General features: G+C 34.3%; 1 protein-coding gene across 1 annotated transcript; it reads left to right on the forward strand.

Annotated features, from left to right (window-relative positions):
* Positions 1 to 5661: 5661 nt before the first annotated feature.
* Positions 5662 to 15620, forward strand: LOC101218327 (protein adenylyltransferase SelO). The gene is made up of 8 exons (XM_004148980.3): positions 5662 to 6107; positions 6778 to 6887; positions 8963 to 9019; positions 9101 to 9400; positions 9775 to 10022; positions 11814 to 12120; positions 12212 to 12485; positions 15148 to 15620. Exons 1-8 carry the CDS (start codon positions 5709 to 5711, stop codon positions 15400 to 15402), a joined length of 1950 nt encoding a protein of 649 aa, XP_004149028.1. The 5' UTR covers positions 5662 to 5708; the 3' UTR covers positions 15403 to 15620.

Here is a 15620-nt window from a genome sequence, read left to right on the forward strand (position 1 = left end):
GTCGTGGCTTTTCATACACAAAAATGCTTCATTGGTCACAAAATAGAATTTCTATATTTGGTTCTCTATGCTATCATGAGATTTTTATTGATATCAATTCAATATAGTTTGATGGCTAAGATATTATTCACTGTTTTCACTTTTATAGATTTTTATCTTCAAAAATGGCTTTTTCAATATCGAAATAAGTTAACATGTATAATCCTCCTTCATGCATATCTCGAATACTTTATTAATATCTATGTCACTTAGGGTTAATATTGTTTCAATACATATATTTCATGTCCTGCGTCAATCAATTTTCATAATCAATAATGATGTCAATTTGAACTAGTTTGATTAGTTATGACGTGTACACTTCACCAAAAGGTTGAATGTTTTAGAAGGTTAAGAAATTGGTAGCATAGTAGACAATAAGTTTCTTTATTCCTTAAGCTATGCTTTAATTTATAGTCATATCATTTATATGTTAAAGAATTGGTGGCATAAAAGAGAAATATCAAAATTGTCACACCTCGTCCCAAGCACCTGCTTACTTGGTTCAAGACGTGGTGTGAAGTCAACTGATGTCGCCCACTTGAAGAAACGATATCAACTAACCCTTAACTTAATCCTTAAAATGATGAACATCAATGAAAGCTAATACATAACTGAAGAAACTCTCTTCATTTAAAACAACATTTAAATAAGTTTATATAGACAACACGAAACCTTAATTTCATAACTAAACCTAAATCGAAAGCCCAACCTAAGTCTAACATTACGAAGACTAACAATATCTCTAAACAAAACAAGCATAATAACAAAACAAAACTCTTCGACAAATATATAGCAGCGATTCAGGCTCCGAGGACACGCTCTCTACCTAAAGAGTGGAAAAATATTTTGAAAAACATGAACTAAACGAGCTTAGTGAGTGATAGTTTTCTAAATACTTTTCATAAATCTTTGTAACATGATATGTAAATCTTTTAAACAGTAAATCATAAATTGAAAGCTTTAAATCTTAAAACATTTAGAAACAATAACATGAATTCTTATTTTTCCTCGTCCAAATTCAAGTATCTTTGATCCTGCCCCGTTACGAGTAATTTCATCTCGCCTCGTACAAGTAATTTAATCTTGTCACATCACGAGTAAAATTTTATGTTTGCCCCATGACAAGTAATTTATTTTTGTCTCATACGGGTAACTTTTAAGTTTGCCTCGTAGTAATTTATGAGATAGATTGATTCCGATAAAACATTTTTAAACCATAAACCTTAAATCCTTTTGAAATAAACTAACATTTAACTCATTTTCAATATTCTTTTTCTTTAAACATAACTTCAATAAACAGTAATTTTACGTAAAAACAACTAACATTTTTGCCATGCAAATCTACACTCTTACCCTTCTTTATTCAAATGAAAGTTATGTTTCCTTTCTCTCTTTCCAACCAATTTTTTAAATGTAATTTTACCAACATTCCATCAAAACATTTATTTTCAATCAACATTTATCCATAAGCATTGAATAAACTTGTATCAAGAATGAGACACTCTTAGACATTGATTCTCATTTCATACTCTTCACTAGAAAAGTCTTCTTCAATCGTTATCTCTCAAAATATCTTAAGGTGAATGTTCAATTTCATATTTGCTCATATTCGACTTCAGAAACAAATGTAAGTACGAGCACTTGATTTTTTTCTTTGCATGATCGTTTATACTATCATCCACAAACATGTAATAAAGTCCAAACTATTGAATAGCTCTTTATACAACATCGTGTAATAAAGAACAAACAATTGTTTAATATGTTCCACACGATCATGACGACCGTTTATGTATTTATACACAACCATTTAGTTATTTATACACAATAATTTAGTTATTTTGTCATGCCCTGCCCTGAAACACGTCCTGACCCTCGCGTTGTGGCACGCCAATGCTAAAAAAAATGAAATTTCCATAGCAGAAGCGTATGAACGTCGTGCAAATATAATTCAATTTGAAAAAAAAAATACCCACAAAATTAAGAGAAAACGAAGTTAAAACTAAACTTGTGCTTTTCTACGCAAGAGAAAAAAAAAAAGAATCTAACATTTGCAGAGACCTCTCAAGAACACCATGTAGCCTTCCTTATTATTCTCAACATGAAAATCACACATAAAGTTGTGGGCTTCTATGATATTGATTTAGTGAAGGAAAATTTTTGTTTTGAGAAAATTTTAAGAAGAGAGATCTTGAAACAAAGAGGGAAGAAGTTATTTTTATCTTAACCATTTTTTTTTTAAAGAGGGATGGAAGAGAAGTTATCAAATAACTCCTTCCCTCTTTCTAGACGTATGAGTTATTCTACTAATTAAATATATATTAATTAAAATAAAATAATTTTAAGGAGTGAATTCCTTATTGTGTAGATGTGTTTCCAGCTCTCCAATTATAACGAATCTTTAGAATGGTAGACATATTGAGTCGGCGACATAGATCACTCTCACTTGTGTAGATCAAAGGATCACCTTCATAGGTAAGAGTTCACAACTCACTTAGGATTCAGGTTAAGTCTATCATTGATAAATACTGATAGAGGTCTATCGGTGTCTATTAATGATAAAAGTCTATCAATAATATTATATTATTTATTAAATTACAACAACACGAGACAATCAAATCTAGATTCTATTATTTATTAAATTAATTTATTACATTTTCTAGTTCAATAAATCAAATTACCTCTTATTAGTTAATGGTATTAATTGAGCTACGCTCATGCTAGTATAAAAATTTCTTATTATTGTGAATAAAAATAGACTTCCATCATGGTTATTTATTTATTTACCTATTTAAAAAAAAAACTCATGTTTTCTAAACGGGTACTCAATCCAACAAAAAAAAGATTGAGATGCGACCAAAATTGATGAACCTAAAGAGATACCATCTTGAAGAGTATATCTCGATGTTGAGAATCTCACATTGAAGAAACAAAAAGACTCAAATTATTTATAAGACAACTGCTAATTGATTTTGAAATGAAATTCTATACTATCAAAGACAAACTTTGTAATGCATTAGTATCTCCTTTCTTCGCAAAGTTCATCTTTGCATCCTTTTCTCATTTCTATGTTACCTATTCGCTTTGTTGAAAAGAAAGACTATTGACAACTTGTTGTACTATTTTCAAATAAACATGTATAATGATTTTATTTGATATTGATATGGTATATTCTTCCATGTTTTTCTCAATTATAAGAATATCTCGACGGAATTATTGTAAAAATGGTAAAATATTGTTATATTTTGCTATATTTGAAAATGACCTAATATCCTACCATTTGTATTATATTTCCTTAGTTATGCATGAATAGTAGGATTTGAATGAATTAAATTCAGATTTTATCAAATAAGATGAATGAGAAAAACAGAACACTAAAGATTGTCAATTACAACATAGTATCAAAGGGAGATTGATTCAGCATGGTTAATGGCAAAAGAGACTTGATTGACAGTACACACTAACCTTATGGCAATAGCAGAAATCAATATAAACTTGTTGTTTTACTTGGGGTTGCTAGATTGTAACAATGATATATTTCATCACAAGCTTGATAATTTGATGATTGGGCTCTAATAGAAACTACTAAAGATGTTCTTCCAACAATGGACACAAGATAATTAGGTTAGAGTTCAATTTATAATTGTCGGTTGAGTCCCGAATACAATAAATTGGTTGTCAACGGTTCTTGTATTCACCAATTGAAGTGAGAAGTTAGTGAATATTAGCAAAGTAAAACAATATATGTTGTTGAAATAAATGTGATGATCAATGTAAAGTTATTAATTACAGTAATAACTATCACAACAGACGAAACAAATAACACAGAGGAATTTGTTAACCTAGTGGTAGAGAGCTTACTGTTCAGATAAAAAATATTATTAAGATTCAATAATGTAACCAGTTTGTCTTTACTTAGAAGAAACTCTTCTAAACAAAGCTAGTGAATTACGTTGTAACTAAAACTTAAATAAAACAGGCTCCCCTGTATATATGATTAAATCTTTATTGAAGATAACTTTGGCTCCCCATGAGTTGGTTGTGTACAAATCATCTGTACTTGTTCTTCATTATACTTCTTATCACAGGTACAACATAAAAATCACTTTGGAGAATCTTCAACAATACATAATATATCAAAGAAGGCAAATCGACTACCTTTACAAATGATAAATCTTCAAGAGAGAACTTCTCCAAGTTGATTTATTTTGCTAAATCACACACAGATGAAGTCCGACACTAGGTTATTTAGAGATCTCATTTAAAATATCCATCACGAATTTTTAATAATATAGATAAAAGAATCCTTACTAATGATAATCTTTTTAAAAGATTTCGTAAACATCACGAGAGAACATATTATTTCTCTTGATAAAAATACATGAGAATTGTTTATTAAACGTCTTAGGAATAAGTTAGATAAACATGAGCCTTTCATTTCTGGCGAGCCATAGAAAATCTACATGCCAAGTTCGTAAAAAGATGGTATATATGAGTCTTCATCAATTTTTTCTTTGTTTATGTTCTAAATGTTATAGTTGTTAAATTTGATTTTTGGCCACAATATCCTCTTCCGTTGTTGAATATAGTATTTTAGCAAAAATAGTCCAAGATGAGCAAGTTCCAGACATTACTCAAATGAATTGACGAAAAACATGAGGAGTTAGATTTGTTGTACTTAAGAATAATAAAACCAAATAACATCTAAATTGCACCAAAAAAATAGGTTTAATCTCACTACAAAAAAACGAGTCATCAATTATTATTTGTTTTGATTTTACATGGCATCCCAAATTGGTACTCGGAGAAGTATGAATCTTTGAATTATAACAAATAAAAAGAGAAATTATTAACAACATCGTCCAATGGGTCTTTTGGAAATGAGCCATTATGCGGACAAATATCGTTGCAACTAATGCAAATCATAATGCACCATTTGCCATAAATTTCTCTCCAAATTTACTGTCAAACAATGAGCAATCTTAACTATGACATTTGGTTCACTTTCCACCGCCTCCAATTGGTTACACGGTAAGTTTGACATGACGGAATGGATAATTGATATCGAAGGGAATATATGATTCATCTTGCCACTTATCAATTTTGTGGAAGACACAACATAAGGTAACTTGTTCTTCCGTTGAGCTTGAAAATCGTTATACGACTTAAAATGGTTAAAGAGGTTTATTTGTAAGTTTGGGTGTTCATTTTTTATAGGTAATTAATCTTTTATACGATGGTTAGTCTACATTATATATGACAAAAAAATCAATATTTATGAATGCACCAAACACATTAAAGTTGATTCTTATTTTGTCTAATATGATATTTAGGACAATCTTATTTCACCATCTTACGTTGGAACGATAATTCAATTAGCACATACTTTTTTCAAGCCTTTAAATAAAAAGCAAATCATGCTTCTACCTAACAAGTTGAACTTGGGTCAGTAACAAGCTGTAATTTGTATGCTTATCAAACCATATTCGATTTTTTTTAAATATCTTTCCTTAAGTTTTTGGACCTATAATTTGTTTATTTGGGAAAAGAAAATTATTATTTTTTTGGTTTTTTTTTAACAATAAGATTGCCTCAAAATTCAAAGTCAGAAAAACTTAAAAAAAAGAAAAAGAAAAAGAAAAAAGGATGTAAAAAAAAAAAAGGAAAACAGAATGTCATTGGTTTCACATCTCTTCCCCAAGCCCTCGGTGTTTTCCAACATTTCTCTTCTCTGCCATGGCCACCGCCTCGGCTTAGTTCGCCGCCGTTCAACTCTCCTCATTCGCCGCCATCCTCCTGCCTCTTTCACCTCTTTACCTTCCCCACTCCCAGCCCACTCTCGCCACGGCCGCCGGAAACTTTCCATGGACTCTGCTTCACCGGAGGTTTCGGCATCGGTCGACTCCGTGGCGGAGGGTTTGAAGAATCAGAGCTTGAACAATGACGATCGTGTCGATGGAGGTAGTAGTATCAACCATGCGACGAAAAAGAAGCTCGAAGATCTGAACTGGGACAATTCGTTTGTCAGAGAGCTGCCTGGCGATCCCCGTACTGATATCATTCCACGAGAGGTGCTATTTCTTTGTTTTGAGCTTTGGATTTTTGCTAATGTGAACAATTGTTTGGAAATTGGAACTTGGAGTGGGAATGTTATTTGTATTTCCTGGAAATGTGGACGGTGGAGGGAATAATGTGTGTAATCAATTGAAAGGTTTGAGTAGGAGCTCTTTCATATGCTATAGTTTAATGGTTTTAACTTATTGCGAGTTTTAGGTACTGTGATAAGAAGGATTTTGAATTTGATGTACCCTCTTTTTGGTGTATAAGAGATAAAAAGAAGATCAATTCATTGTTGTATTTTCGTATTTTTATTTTCATTCATAAGAGAAAGCTCTACATTTTACATGGTTTTCAGGACTAGTTTGATCGTCTTTGGGTCCTTTGGAGCTGTAAGCTTATCACTGTTTGTTGTTTTAACTTATCATATCTTGCATTTTTCTCGTTTGATAATAGAAATTCTTACATGTTTTTAGGTCTAATTAATTAATTAATCATTTGGTGGTAAGTTTTAATTAAGATTTTATTGTAAGAGTAGGATCCATTCTTATGTAGTTAATTGGTTGCGTTTAACTTCCATGCTATTTTTCTTAATTTTGAAAAAAGGGCTTGGATGAGTGGATTTGGTTTAATGGGTTATTCTATTACTATGATTAATTAGTGTATCTACCTTATGATTGTTAGGTATTACATGCATGTTATTCAAAAGTATTACCTTCAGTTGAAGTACAAAGTCCTCAGCTTGTTGCTTGGTCAGAATCGGTTGCCGATTTGCTAGATTTGGATCCTCAAGAGTGAGTTTTCTTATTTCTTTTGCTTTCTGATAATTGAGAGGAAGCATTTGCATTACGGAATATAAGTCATGAAACATGGACATTTCATATGAGCAGCATCTTAAATATCATCATCTGATGCACTATGCACTCTACTAGACACTTGAGATAATAGCGTATCTTTATTATCATTATTGTTTAATTTTGAATAAAGTATTAATATATTTATATATATTGACACGGAACCTTTTGAAGGTCTTCTTTCTTTTGATGCAAAATTGGTATATCCATTTCTCTCAAAAACCTTACAAATTCTCAAAATACAAATCACTCATGCAACTTGTAAGAATGCATAAAGCCTTCTCAATTTTGAAACAACTATCAGAAGGAATAGAGTTCAAACTCATCTAAAGAAGTTGCCCTAGAACAATTATATTTTGCATGATTAGAAACCCAGACCCCACCTATTCCTTAGAAGGACCTTTACAAATCATCACGTTTCTTTCATAGATTCCATGGAACTACCGGTACAACATTATTGCATTATACATACCTCTTTGTCTTCTTTTGGTTTACTATGCTCTATTTATGATAGAGAGGCATCAAGGATGGTGGGATCTCTTTATCTTCTTTGTGATAGAGAGGCATCAAGATTGAATTTACACTGAGTTAGTGTACGAAATGAAAATGTGACACTTGAACTCCATCAGAACTCACCAGAAAGCCTTCACCACACCATCATACACTGACTTGCTAAGAACCTCCACCACATGATAAAGCAAAAAGGGTCAAATATCCTTGCTTAAGACCTCTCATTGCAAGGATCTTCCCCCTTTTTTGCCATTGATCAATACGAATAAGTTAGTTGACCGGTCACCAAAGACAATTCTGACTCCAAGCTCTACACTTAACCCAAAACCTTTATCTTGCAAGCCTCAACCCACGTGATCATAAACTTGCAAAACCCATCTCTAGAATCACCACTTTCTTTGTTCTCACTTTATAATCCTCAATGGTTTCAATCACGATACCCTCAGCCATTCAGAATAGTTCCTAGGGAGCAGAGCACATAGGCCTAAGGTCTTTGACATTGGTAGCCTTTTTTTTGGAATTAGACAAACATGTTTCCTTTTCAAAAAAGACAAACGTAAGTCTCATTCCTAGCAACTTCTAGAATTCCTCTTGTGTGAAACTCACTAAAAATTTCCATAAGTTTTCCACTTCACGTCCTCTCGATTATTTTGATAAAGTGTCATAGTAACCATCCAACCTTGGCAATTTATTCCTATAGAAACCAAAAAATGCTGTGGATCTCTTCCGAGGAGAATGGTCTCCAGGACCTCCTTCACGGTAATAGAAATAGGGCTCCAATCCAACCTTTCCACAAAAGTTCTCAAGGTTCATAGGGAAGGAAGGAACCTCTTGAATCTCGCTATCCTTCTTCAGCATTTCACCATTTTCTTCATCCAAAAAATCAGTAGGATTTTTTAATCCTCCCCTTGGCACAGGCTTGAATGAAAGAGGTATTGGCATATGCTTCCTCAGTCCACTTCATCGTAGCTTTTTGATGCCAACTAATGTCATCCTTTGAATTCAAGACTCAAGTTCCACCCTGTGAGCATCCTTCTCCCTCTCCAACCTCATATATTAGAACAAGCTGCCTTCCATCTTTGCCTTCATCCACTACGCAGCCTCCCTTATGCTTTAAGTTCCCAAATACAGACAAATTCCAACACTTAAAGGTCTCCTTGAGAGCTGTATAGGTAGCGAATTTAGTGGCTTCATGTCTACTGTCTAGTAATTGGATTTTTGTAAGCTCTCTTGTGGGGGATTTATTTGCCTGACTGCCACAAACATGGCCTTTAGGACTTCTTCACCTTGTAACCTTAAAGAATGTCTCAATTTTTCATTTTTTTTTAATAAAAGAAGATAATTTAGACTCGTATGATTGGTCACCTTATGAATGTTCCAGTGATAATTTTCTCTTTGTATTTCACTCTTAATTTTTTGTAGTCAATTAGTATCTGTGTGTTTTCTCTCCCTTAGAGTTGTTTTCCTCTTGCAAGAGCTGAAGAGTTTTACCTTGGTCCTTGCAGATTTGAAAGGCCAGATTTCCCCCTCTTGTTCTCTGGTGCATCTCCATTAGTTGGAGCGTAAGTGTGAAATACTAATTCGTTGACGAACCAGCATTGTGATTTTCATTATCCCATGGCTGCTGATATTGTGTGTTACAGGTCGCCTTATGCTCAGTGTTATGGGGGCCATCAGTTTGGCATGTGGGCTGGACAGTTGGGTGATGGCCGAGCAATAACCCTTGGGGAGATACTTAATTCACGATCTGAAAGGTGGGAGTTGCAATTAAAAGGTGCTGGGAAGACTCCATACAGTCGGTTTGCAGATGGCTTAGCTGTGCTACGAAGTAGCATCAGGGAATTCCTTTGCAGTGAAGCAATGCACAGTCTTGGAATACCAACAACTCGTGCACTTTGTCTTCTGACCACAGGAACATTTGTTACCCGAGATATGTTTTATGAGTAAGTAAGCAAAAGATCTGTCAAGATGGAAGTTATAGAAAATTTGTAGTTAACGATGATCTTACTTGTGCACTTGACTAGGGTTTTCTCGTAAATTCAAGAATTCTTAATCTCATAATATGGACTTTTTTCTTTATCTGCATAACCCTTGTTAACACAAAATATTTCTTTAACTAATTTTTTTGTTTTAATTAATTGTAGGTCATTTTTCTAAAATTATATATATATAAATTGAAATTATTATTTCTCAAGTCCTTATGTGTGGTTACTTTTAGTTTTGAACATGTAAATTAGCTATAAAATATGAAGAGACTTAATTCATGTTGGTTATTTATGACAATGCAATAACAATCTCCGATTGTTTCACTCTATAGCGGGAATCCAAAAGAAGAGCCTGGTGCAATTGTATGCAGAGTGGCTCAATCTTTTTTGCGTTTTGGATCATACCAAATTCATGCCTCTAGAGGGAAAGATGATTTTAAAATTGTTCGGGCTTTAGCAGACTACGTGATCCGTCACCATTTTCCACACCTAGAGAATATGAGCAGCAGTCAGAGTGTATCTTTCAGCACAGGCAATACAGATAGTTCAGTCGTTGATCTCACTTCTAACAAGTATGCAGGTAATCATTTCTGTTAAAAAATTGTATATGAGGTTGAAGTAAAAAATAGTTGGTGCCAAGTATAGGTAGTGAAAAGGCTACTTGAACTGAACTGTGTGTAGGGCAGCCAACATTGCTATTTTATGTGAGACTTAATTTATTGGTAAGTGGAAGAAAAAATCAAATTAATTCTCCAATTTTCCTTTTCTTGATATTTTTTTTGAAAGGAAACATAACTTTTCATGGATAAAATGAGGAGGAATAATTGAATGTAATAGATACAACAACCTTTAGGAGGATATATAAATTGTGAAAAAACCAAAGAAGATGCATTACTATTGAGATACGTAGAGAAGAAAACAACAAAAGCAAACACTTATAACCTAACAAACCAGCTCTAGAAATGAAACCAAAACCAGAGAGCCTGCCAAAACCAACTAAAGTCCAATGAATAGACAAGGTAAGAAGTCCAATAAGACCGGAAGTGCGAGGGTCAAACCACAAATCAAACTAACTTCTAATCAGTATATAAGGATTAGTGTCTTTTTACACTGTATCTTTCTTATGCCTTTTCTTTTTGTTCTTTTGAGGATTAGAGTCTTTTTACACTGTATTTTTTAAAATAAGGAATAAACTCTTTATCAAGCTTTTTAAAAAGCTGTTGAGGCTTACATGTCCGGCCACTTTCTTGAGGCATGACTCTGAGTTTTAGCCTCGAGAATTGCATCTTCATTGAGGTTGAACCACAAGAGGCTGACGCCTTTGTGAAAACACACCAAGGCTTTGAAAGTTAAAATCTCTTTGCCTTGTCTTATCACTAATGATTAGAAAAATAACAGCGATTTGCCTAATTCCTAAAAAAAAGGTATGAGTTGTGACAATTTGAACTAGGACTACTTTTACTGTTGTGACTTTGAAAACATTGAAGGCAAAAATTTATAGTATAAATCAATCTTTTTAATATTGATATTGGTAGTAGTAGTGATAACAAAGATATCCTTTTAAAATTTTTGATTAAGTGAAAACTGTGGGGTGAATTTTCTTTTTATGACTATCATGTTTAGCACTACTTGGTCATTAACAAGTGAGGATTTGTAAAATATTTTTAGTCACTATTTGAGGCTTACACCTAATGCTGCTTTGAGCCTTACGCCTCACCGCTTCAAGAGTAAAAGCTCCAAAGCTGCCTTTAGCCTTTTAAAACCATGTTTTTTTATTGATGATTGAAAAGTTACAAATTTGTTTTAGGGTGTAAAATCCCGTAAGGATTTTGAACGGAAAAGCGAGAATGGATCTTTTATAAGTCAAATGAAGGGTTTTGAGTTTGACCAAAATAACCTCTGTTTCCTTCGTTACACTTCCAAATCTTATTGAGTCACTCTTGCCATCTTTTTGCCTATTATCAAGCAACACTTTCAATAATTCTTCTCTCTTTCAAGAAATTGGTCTAAACTCGTGTTTAACATAAATTTTATTCTTTTAAGGCGTTTCAATGCATCAAGGAATTTGTTAGCAAACCAAGGGTAACATGACCTATATGATGAATCCTGGTTCACAGCTTACTTCGTGACTTGTCTGTGAACTTTTGTAGAGCCCAGCACATGGGATCTATTTTTATTTCTATAAATTTATAATATTTTTTGGTCAGAAACAAAGGTTTTTATTGAGAGAAGTGAAAGAATGTATATTCTTCATCTTATTACATGGCTGATGCAGTTCTCCTTTTAGTTGTATTCAACTTTCTGTTTCTTAACAAAAAAGGTTACACATCTGCTTCTGTTTTCATTGCCTTTACATGGATGATGGTATCAGCGTGGACTGTAGAGGTTGCTGAGCGAACTGCTTCCTTAATAGCAAGTTGGCAGGGAGTTGGGTTCACACATGGTGTACTCAACACTGACAACATGAGCATCTTGGGTCTAACCATTGATTATGGTCCATTTGGATTTTTGGATGCTTTCGATCCCAGTTTTACGCCTAATACAACTGATCTTCCGGGCAGAAGATACTGTTTTGCAAATCAGCCAGATATAGGCTTATGGAATATAGCACAGTTTGCCTCAACTCTTTCAGCTGCTGAATTAATAAATGACAAAGAAGCAAACTATGCCATGGAAAGGTGGTTTTACTTTTTTTGAAATTTTGTCTTTTATAGAATTGTTAGTCTCCCGTTGCATTCATATTATGACATTTTCCCTCTCTTCGTACAGATATGGAGACAAATTTATGGATGACTATCAAGCCATAATGACCAAGAAAATTGGTCTGCCAAAGTACAACAAACAGTTAATCAGCAAGCTTCTCAACAACATGGCTGTTGACAAGGTTGATTATACTAATTTTTTTAGATCCCTTTCCAATCTAAAAGCTGATCCCAGCATCCCAGAGGAGGAGCTGCTGGTCCCTCTGAAGGCAGTTCTGTTAGATATTGGCAAGGAGCGTAAGGAAGCTTGGGTTAGCTGGGTAAAGACCTACATGGAGGAGGTATAGTGATATTGAAATACCTGATGGTTCTTTGGAGTAGAATTATTACAATAATTTTTTTTTATGAGAAACAAGACAATATATTGATCAAAGGATAAAACAACAATTTTGATCATCCTCTTCAGGTCTTTTGACCTCTGAGGTAGAAATAAGGCAGTCCCACTATTCCATTTCACTATGAAGAAGCGCTATTATATAATTCAGATTCCATGCACCCCCTTTGATAAACTAACAATTCCTCACCGAAAGGCTTTTAGAGTTGACAATAGCATAGTTGAGGGTAACTCCTGACTTGATGGTGCCCAAGTATCTTCTAAAAATGAATCTTATCCCCTATTCCCAACTTAGGTAATTCTTTGAAAGAAATTAGGAGTTCTGCTATTGTAACTCCAGGGGCTGAGCTTTGAGCTTTCCTTGATCTCATTGAGAAACCGATTACCATTTGCTGCCCAAATTTGCTTCTAATAACCTTTTTCCAGAGGCCAGAATCTTTCCGAATATCTCTGCAGTCATTTAGAGAATAAAGCTGTACCTCTCCTTCTCAGAAATCCCCAGCCCACCATCACATAAACACACTGTGACCTTCGAACAACTAAATGGCTGCCACAATCTATGTTTCCGAGTACCCAAAGAAAGTCCCTTAAAATTTTATCTATTCTATGGACAAACTAACTTTGTAAGGGATTGAAAAGAACATGAATTCACCAGAATCATATTGCCATTTTTTGAGAGGGGAAAACCTCTCCAGTTGGCAAGCTTGTTCCTGATTTTATCAACAGCTAGATCCCAAGACGACACCTTCTTGGGATCCTAAAAGACAACTAGGTGGCAAGCTTGTCACCTAGAGGCAAAACAAGGTAGTTAAAAGGCAGGAGGGCTTCCACTTTACAACCAAACAACCGAGCTGCTTTTCTGACATTGTTTTCTTAAGGAAAGCTTGGTTTCTTATAAGAAAAGGGGGAAAAACATAGCCTAACTACAATTGTTCCTCGAGTGTATCAATACATTTGGTCACTTAATCACTGATTGTCGATGGGGTTTTCACGTTTTCTGAGGGCTTTTATTTCCATTCATTGTGAACCTCATTTCTTTCTTTTTATTAAAATATCTGGAATTTATTTTCTTCAACCATTGCCTATTATATATGTCTACTTCTGCTTGGGTGGTGTTGGCTTTCATTACTGTACCTTGCAAACTTAGTTATTCCCTTCTATAATTGATTGACCTCAACAGAAGCGAGTCGGAAGCCCATACCTTCCAATGGAATAACATGGTGCAACCATTAGATTCAACTTAACTATTAAAAATAACGACAAAGAACAATACACAAATTTACGTGAAAACTCTAGTACATGGAGAAAAACCACGGTAGAGAGTTTTCTTATGCAACAAATGATACAAGAGGGGAAGATTAATAGGCAACAAGAGCTTAAATAAAAAAAGGAAAGAATAATTAGGATAACATAAAATACAAAACTACCCTTGAGCTTTCAACCCACAATAAGCCCACTGATTCTAACATTAACTCATATCAACAATTAAATAATTCAATTTGTAACTCTCAATTTCTTTTGAATATCAAAAGTAAAATAGATCTTCTACCAATTTATAATTTCAGCTTTCCCTTCTGTTCTGAATCTGTTGAGTTATTATTATATCTACAACAAGCTGAAGTCACCATCAAGGGAAGCTACCTGTTTAGGTATATACATTGTTTACGAGGTTTCAATTTGGATGGGGAAAATGATAAGTATCAAACTGATATGATTGTCACTTGCCAAAAACTCAACCTCTTTATCCTAATGTGGCAGTATCTGGCATCCAATCATAAAACCTCCCGGCTCCAACCAAACAGCATAATACCCATCGAACAGTTCGGTTTGGGTTGGCCAGAAATCATGTCCAGATATTGCCCAGAAATCATGTTAAAGTTTCATAAAACTCTAGTGTTACTACTAGATGATACCTTTTCTGCTAGGCTTCGTTTAGATTGACATTCACTTATTTAAACACTTTCAAAGTCAATCCAAAACAATATATATGTATGTCTGTATGCTTGAATATGATGATCTAAGAGGCATCGAACACTCCTAGGATGGCCAAGTGTCAGTGTTGGACACGTTTCCGACACTGACACGCCCCCGACATATCTCCAACACACCAGCTGGTGTGTTGATTATTTATTTTAATTTTTGACACGGCCCCAACACAGCCAAGACATGGCCCAAACATGGCTGGAAAAAAAAAACAGACAGAAAGGGTTAGAAATGCCCATTAGCCTGGCCCAACAATTATTAGGTTATTTTCTTTTTAATTTTTATCTTTTCAAATCTTTTTTCACGCATTTCTCCCCTCTGCCGATTTCTCCAAATTCTTGCCACCAACCCTCCTACCCTAACCTGATCACCCGTCGCCACCCAACCCTCTCTGTCCTAACTTGTTATGTCTTATGGCTCTAAACTTGTATTTTGATGTTTTGAACTGGAATATTTCTCAATATATTTATATGGATGGCGTATATTTAAAAAAATGAGTGTTCCCAACGTGTGGTCTCCTACTTTTTCGAAAAATGGCGTGTCGTCGTGTGCCGGTATCTGTGCTTCCTAGATGAAGATAGATTATTTTTTCTTCCATCTTATTCATTATTCCATTGCCTTTTCAGCTGGCTGGAAGTGGCATTTCAGATGAGGAGCGGAAGGCCTCTATGGATGCAGTAAATCCTAAATATATACTGAGGAACTACCTATGCCAGACTGCGATAGATGCAGCTGAACAAGGTGATTTTGGAGAGGTTCGTCAGCTGCTGAAGATAATGGAACGACCATTTGACGAGCAGCCTGGAATGGAGAAATATGCACGGTTGCCTCCAGCGTGGGCTTATCGGCCAGGTGTCTGTATGCTTTCTTGTTCTTCATGAGTTGATAGCTTGCTCTACTTTACACACACAAAAAGGGAAATTATTTATTGATAGAATGTTTCCTATGTATATAATATTGTCAAGTCTGTGTTATGATCTCGAACAATAATATTCACTCGTTTAGTTCTTACTTTTCTTTTATGGCATGACCTGAAATTTGGACAGTTCTCATTTCCACTTCTATGTTAATAACTTTTACAATGACTTCTTTCTCCGAA

The sequence above is a fragment of the Cucumis sativus genome, chromosome 1 (assembly GCF_000004075.3).
Source record: "Cucumis sativus cultivar 9930 chromosome 1, Cucumber_9930_V3, whole genome shotgun sequence".
NCBI classification, from domain to species: Eukaryota; Viridiplantae; Streptophyta; class Magnoliopsida; order Cucurbitales; family Cucurbitaceae; genus Cucumis; species Cucumis sativus.

Coding starts and splice junctions, on each gene's coding strand:
- LOC101218327 (XM_004148980.3), top strand. CDS start 5,709: ATGTCATTGGTTTCACATCTCTTCCCCAAGCCCTCGGTGTTTTCCAAC. Junction 6,888..8,962: donor CTAGATTTGGATCCTCAAGA/GTGAGTTTTCTT, acceptor TGGTCCTTGCAG/ATTTGAAAGGCCAGATTTCC. Junction 12,486..15,147: donor TAAAGACCTACATGGAGGAG/GTATAGTGATAT, acceptor TTGCCTTTTCAG/CTGGCTGGAAGTGGCATTTC.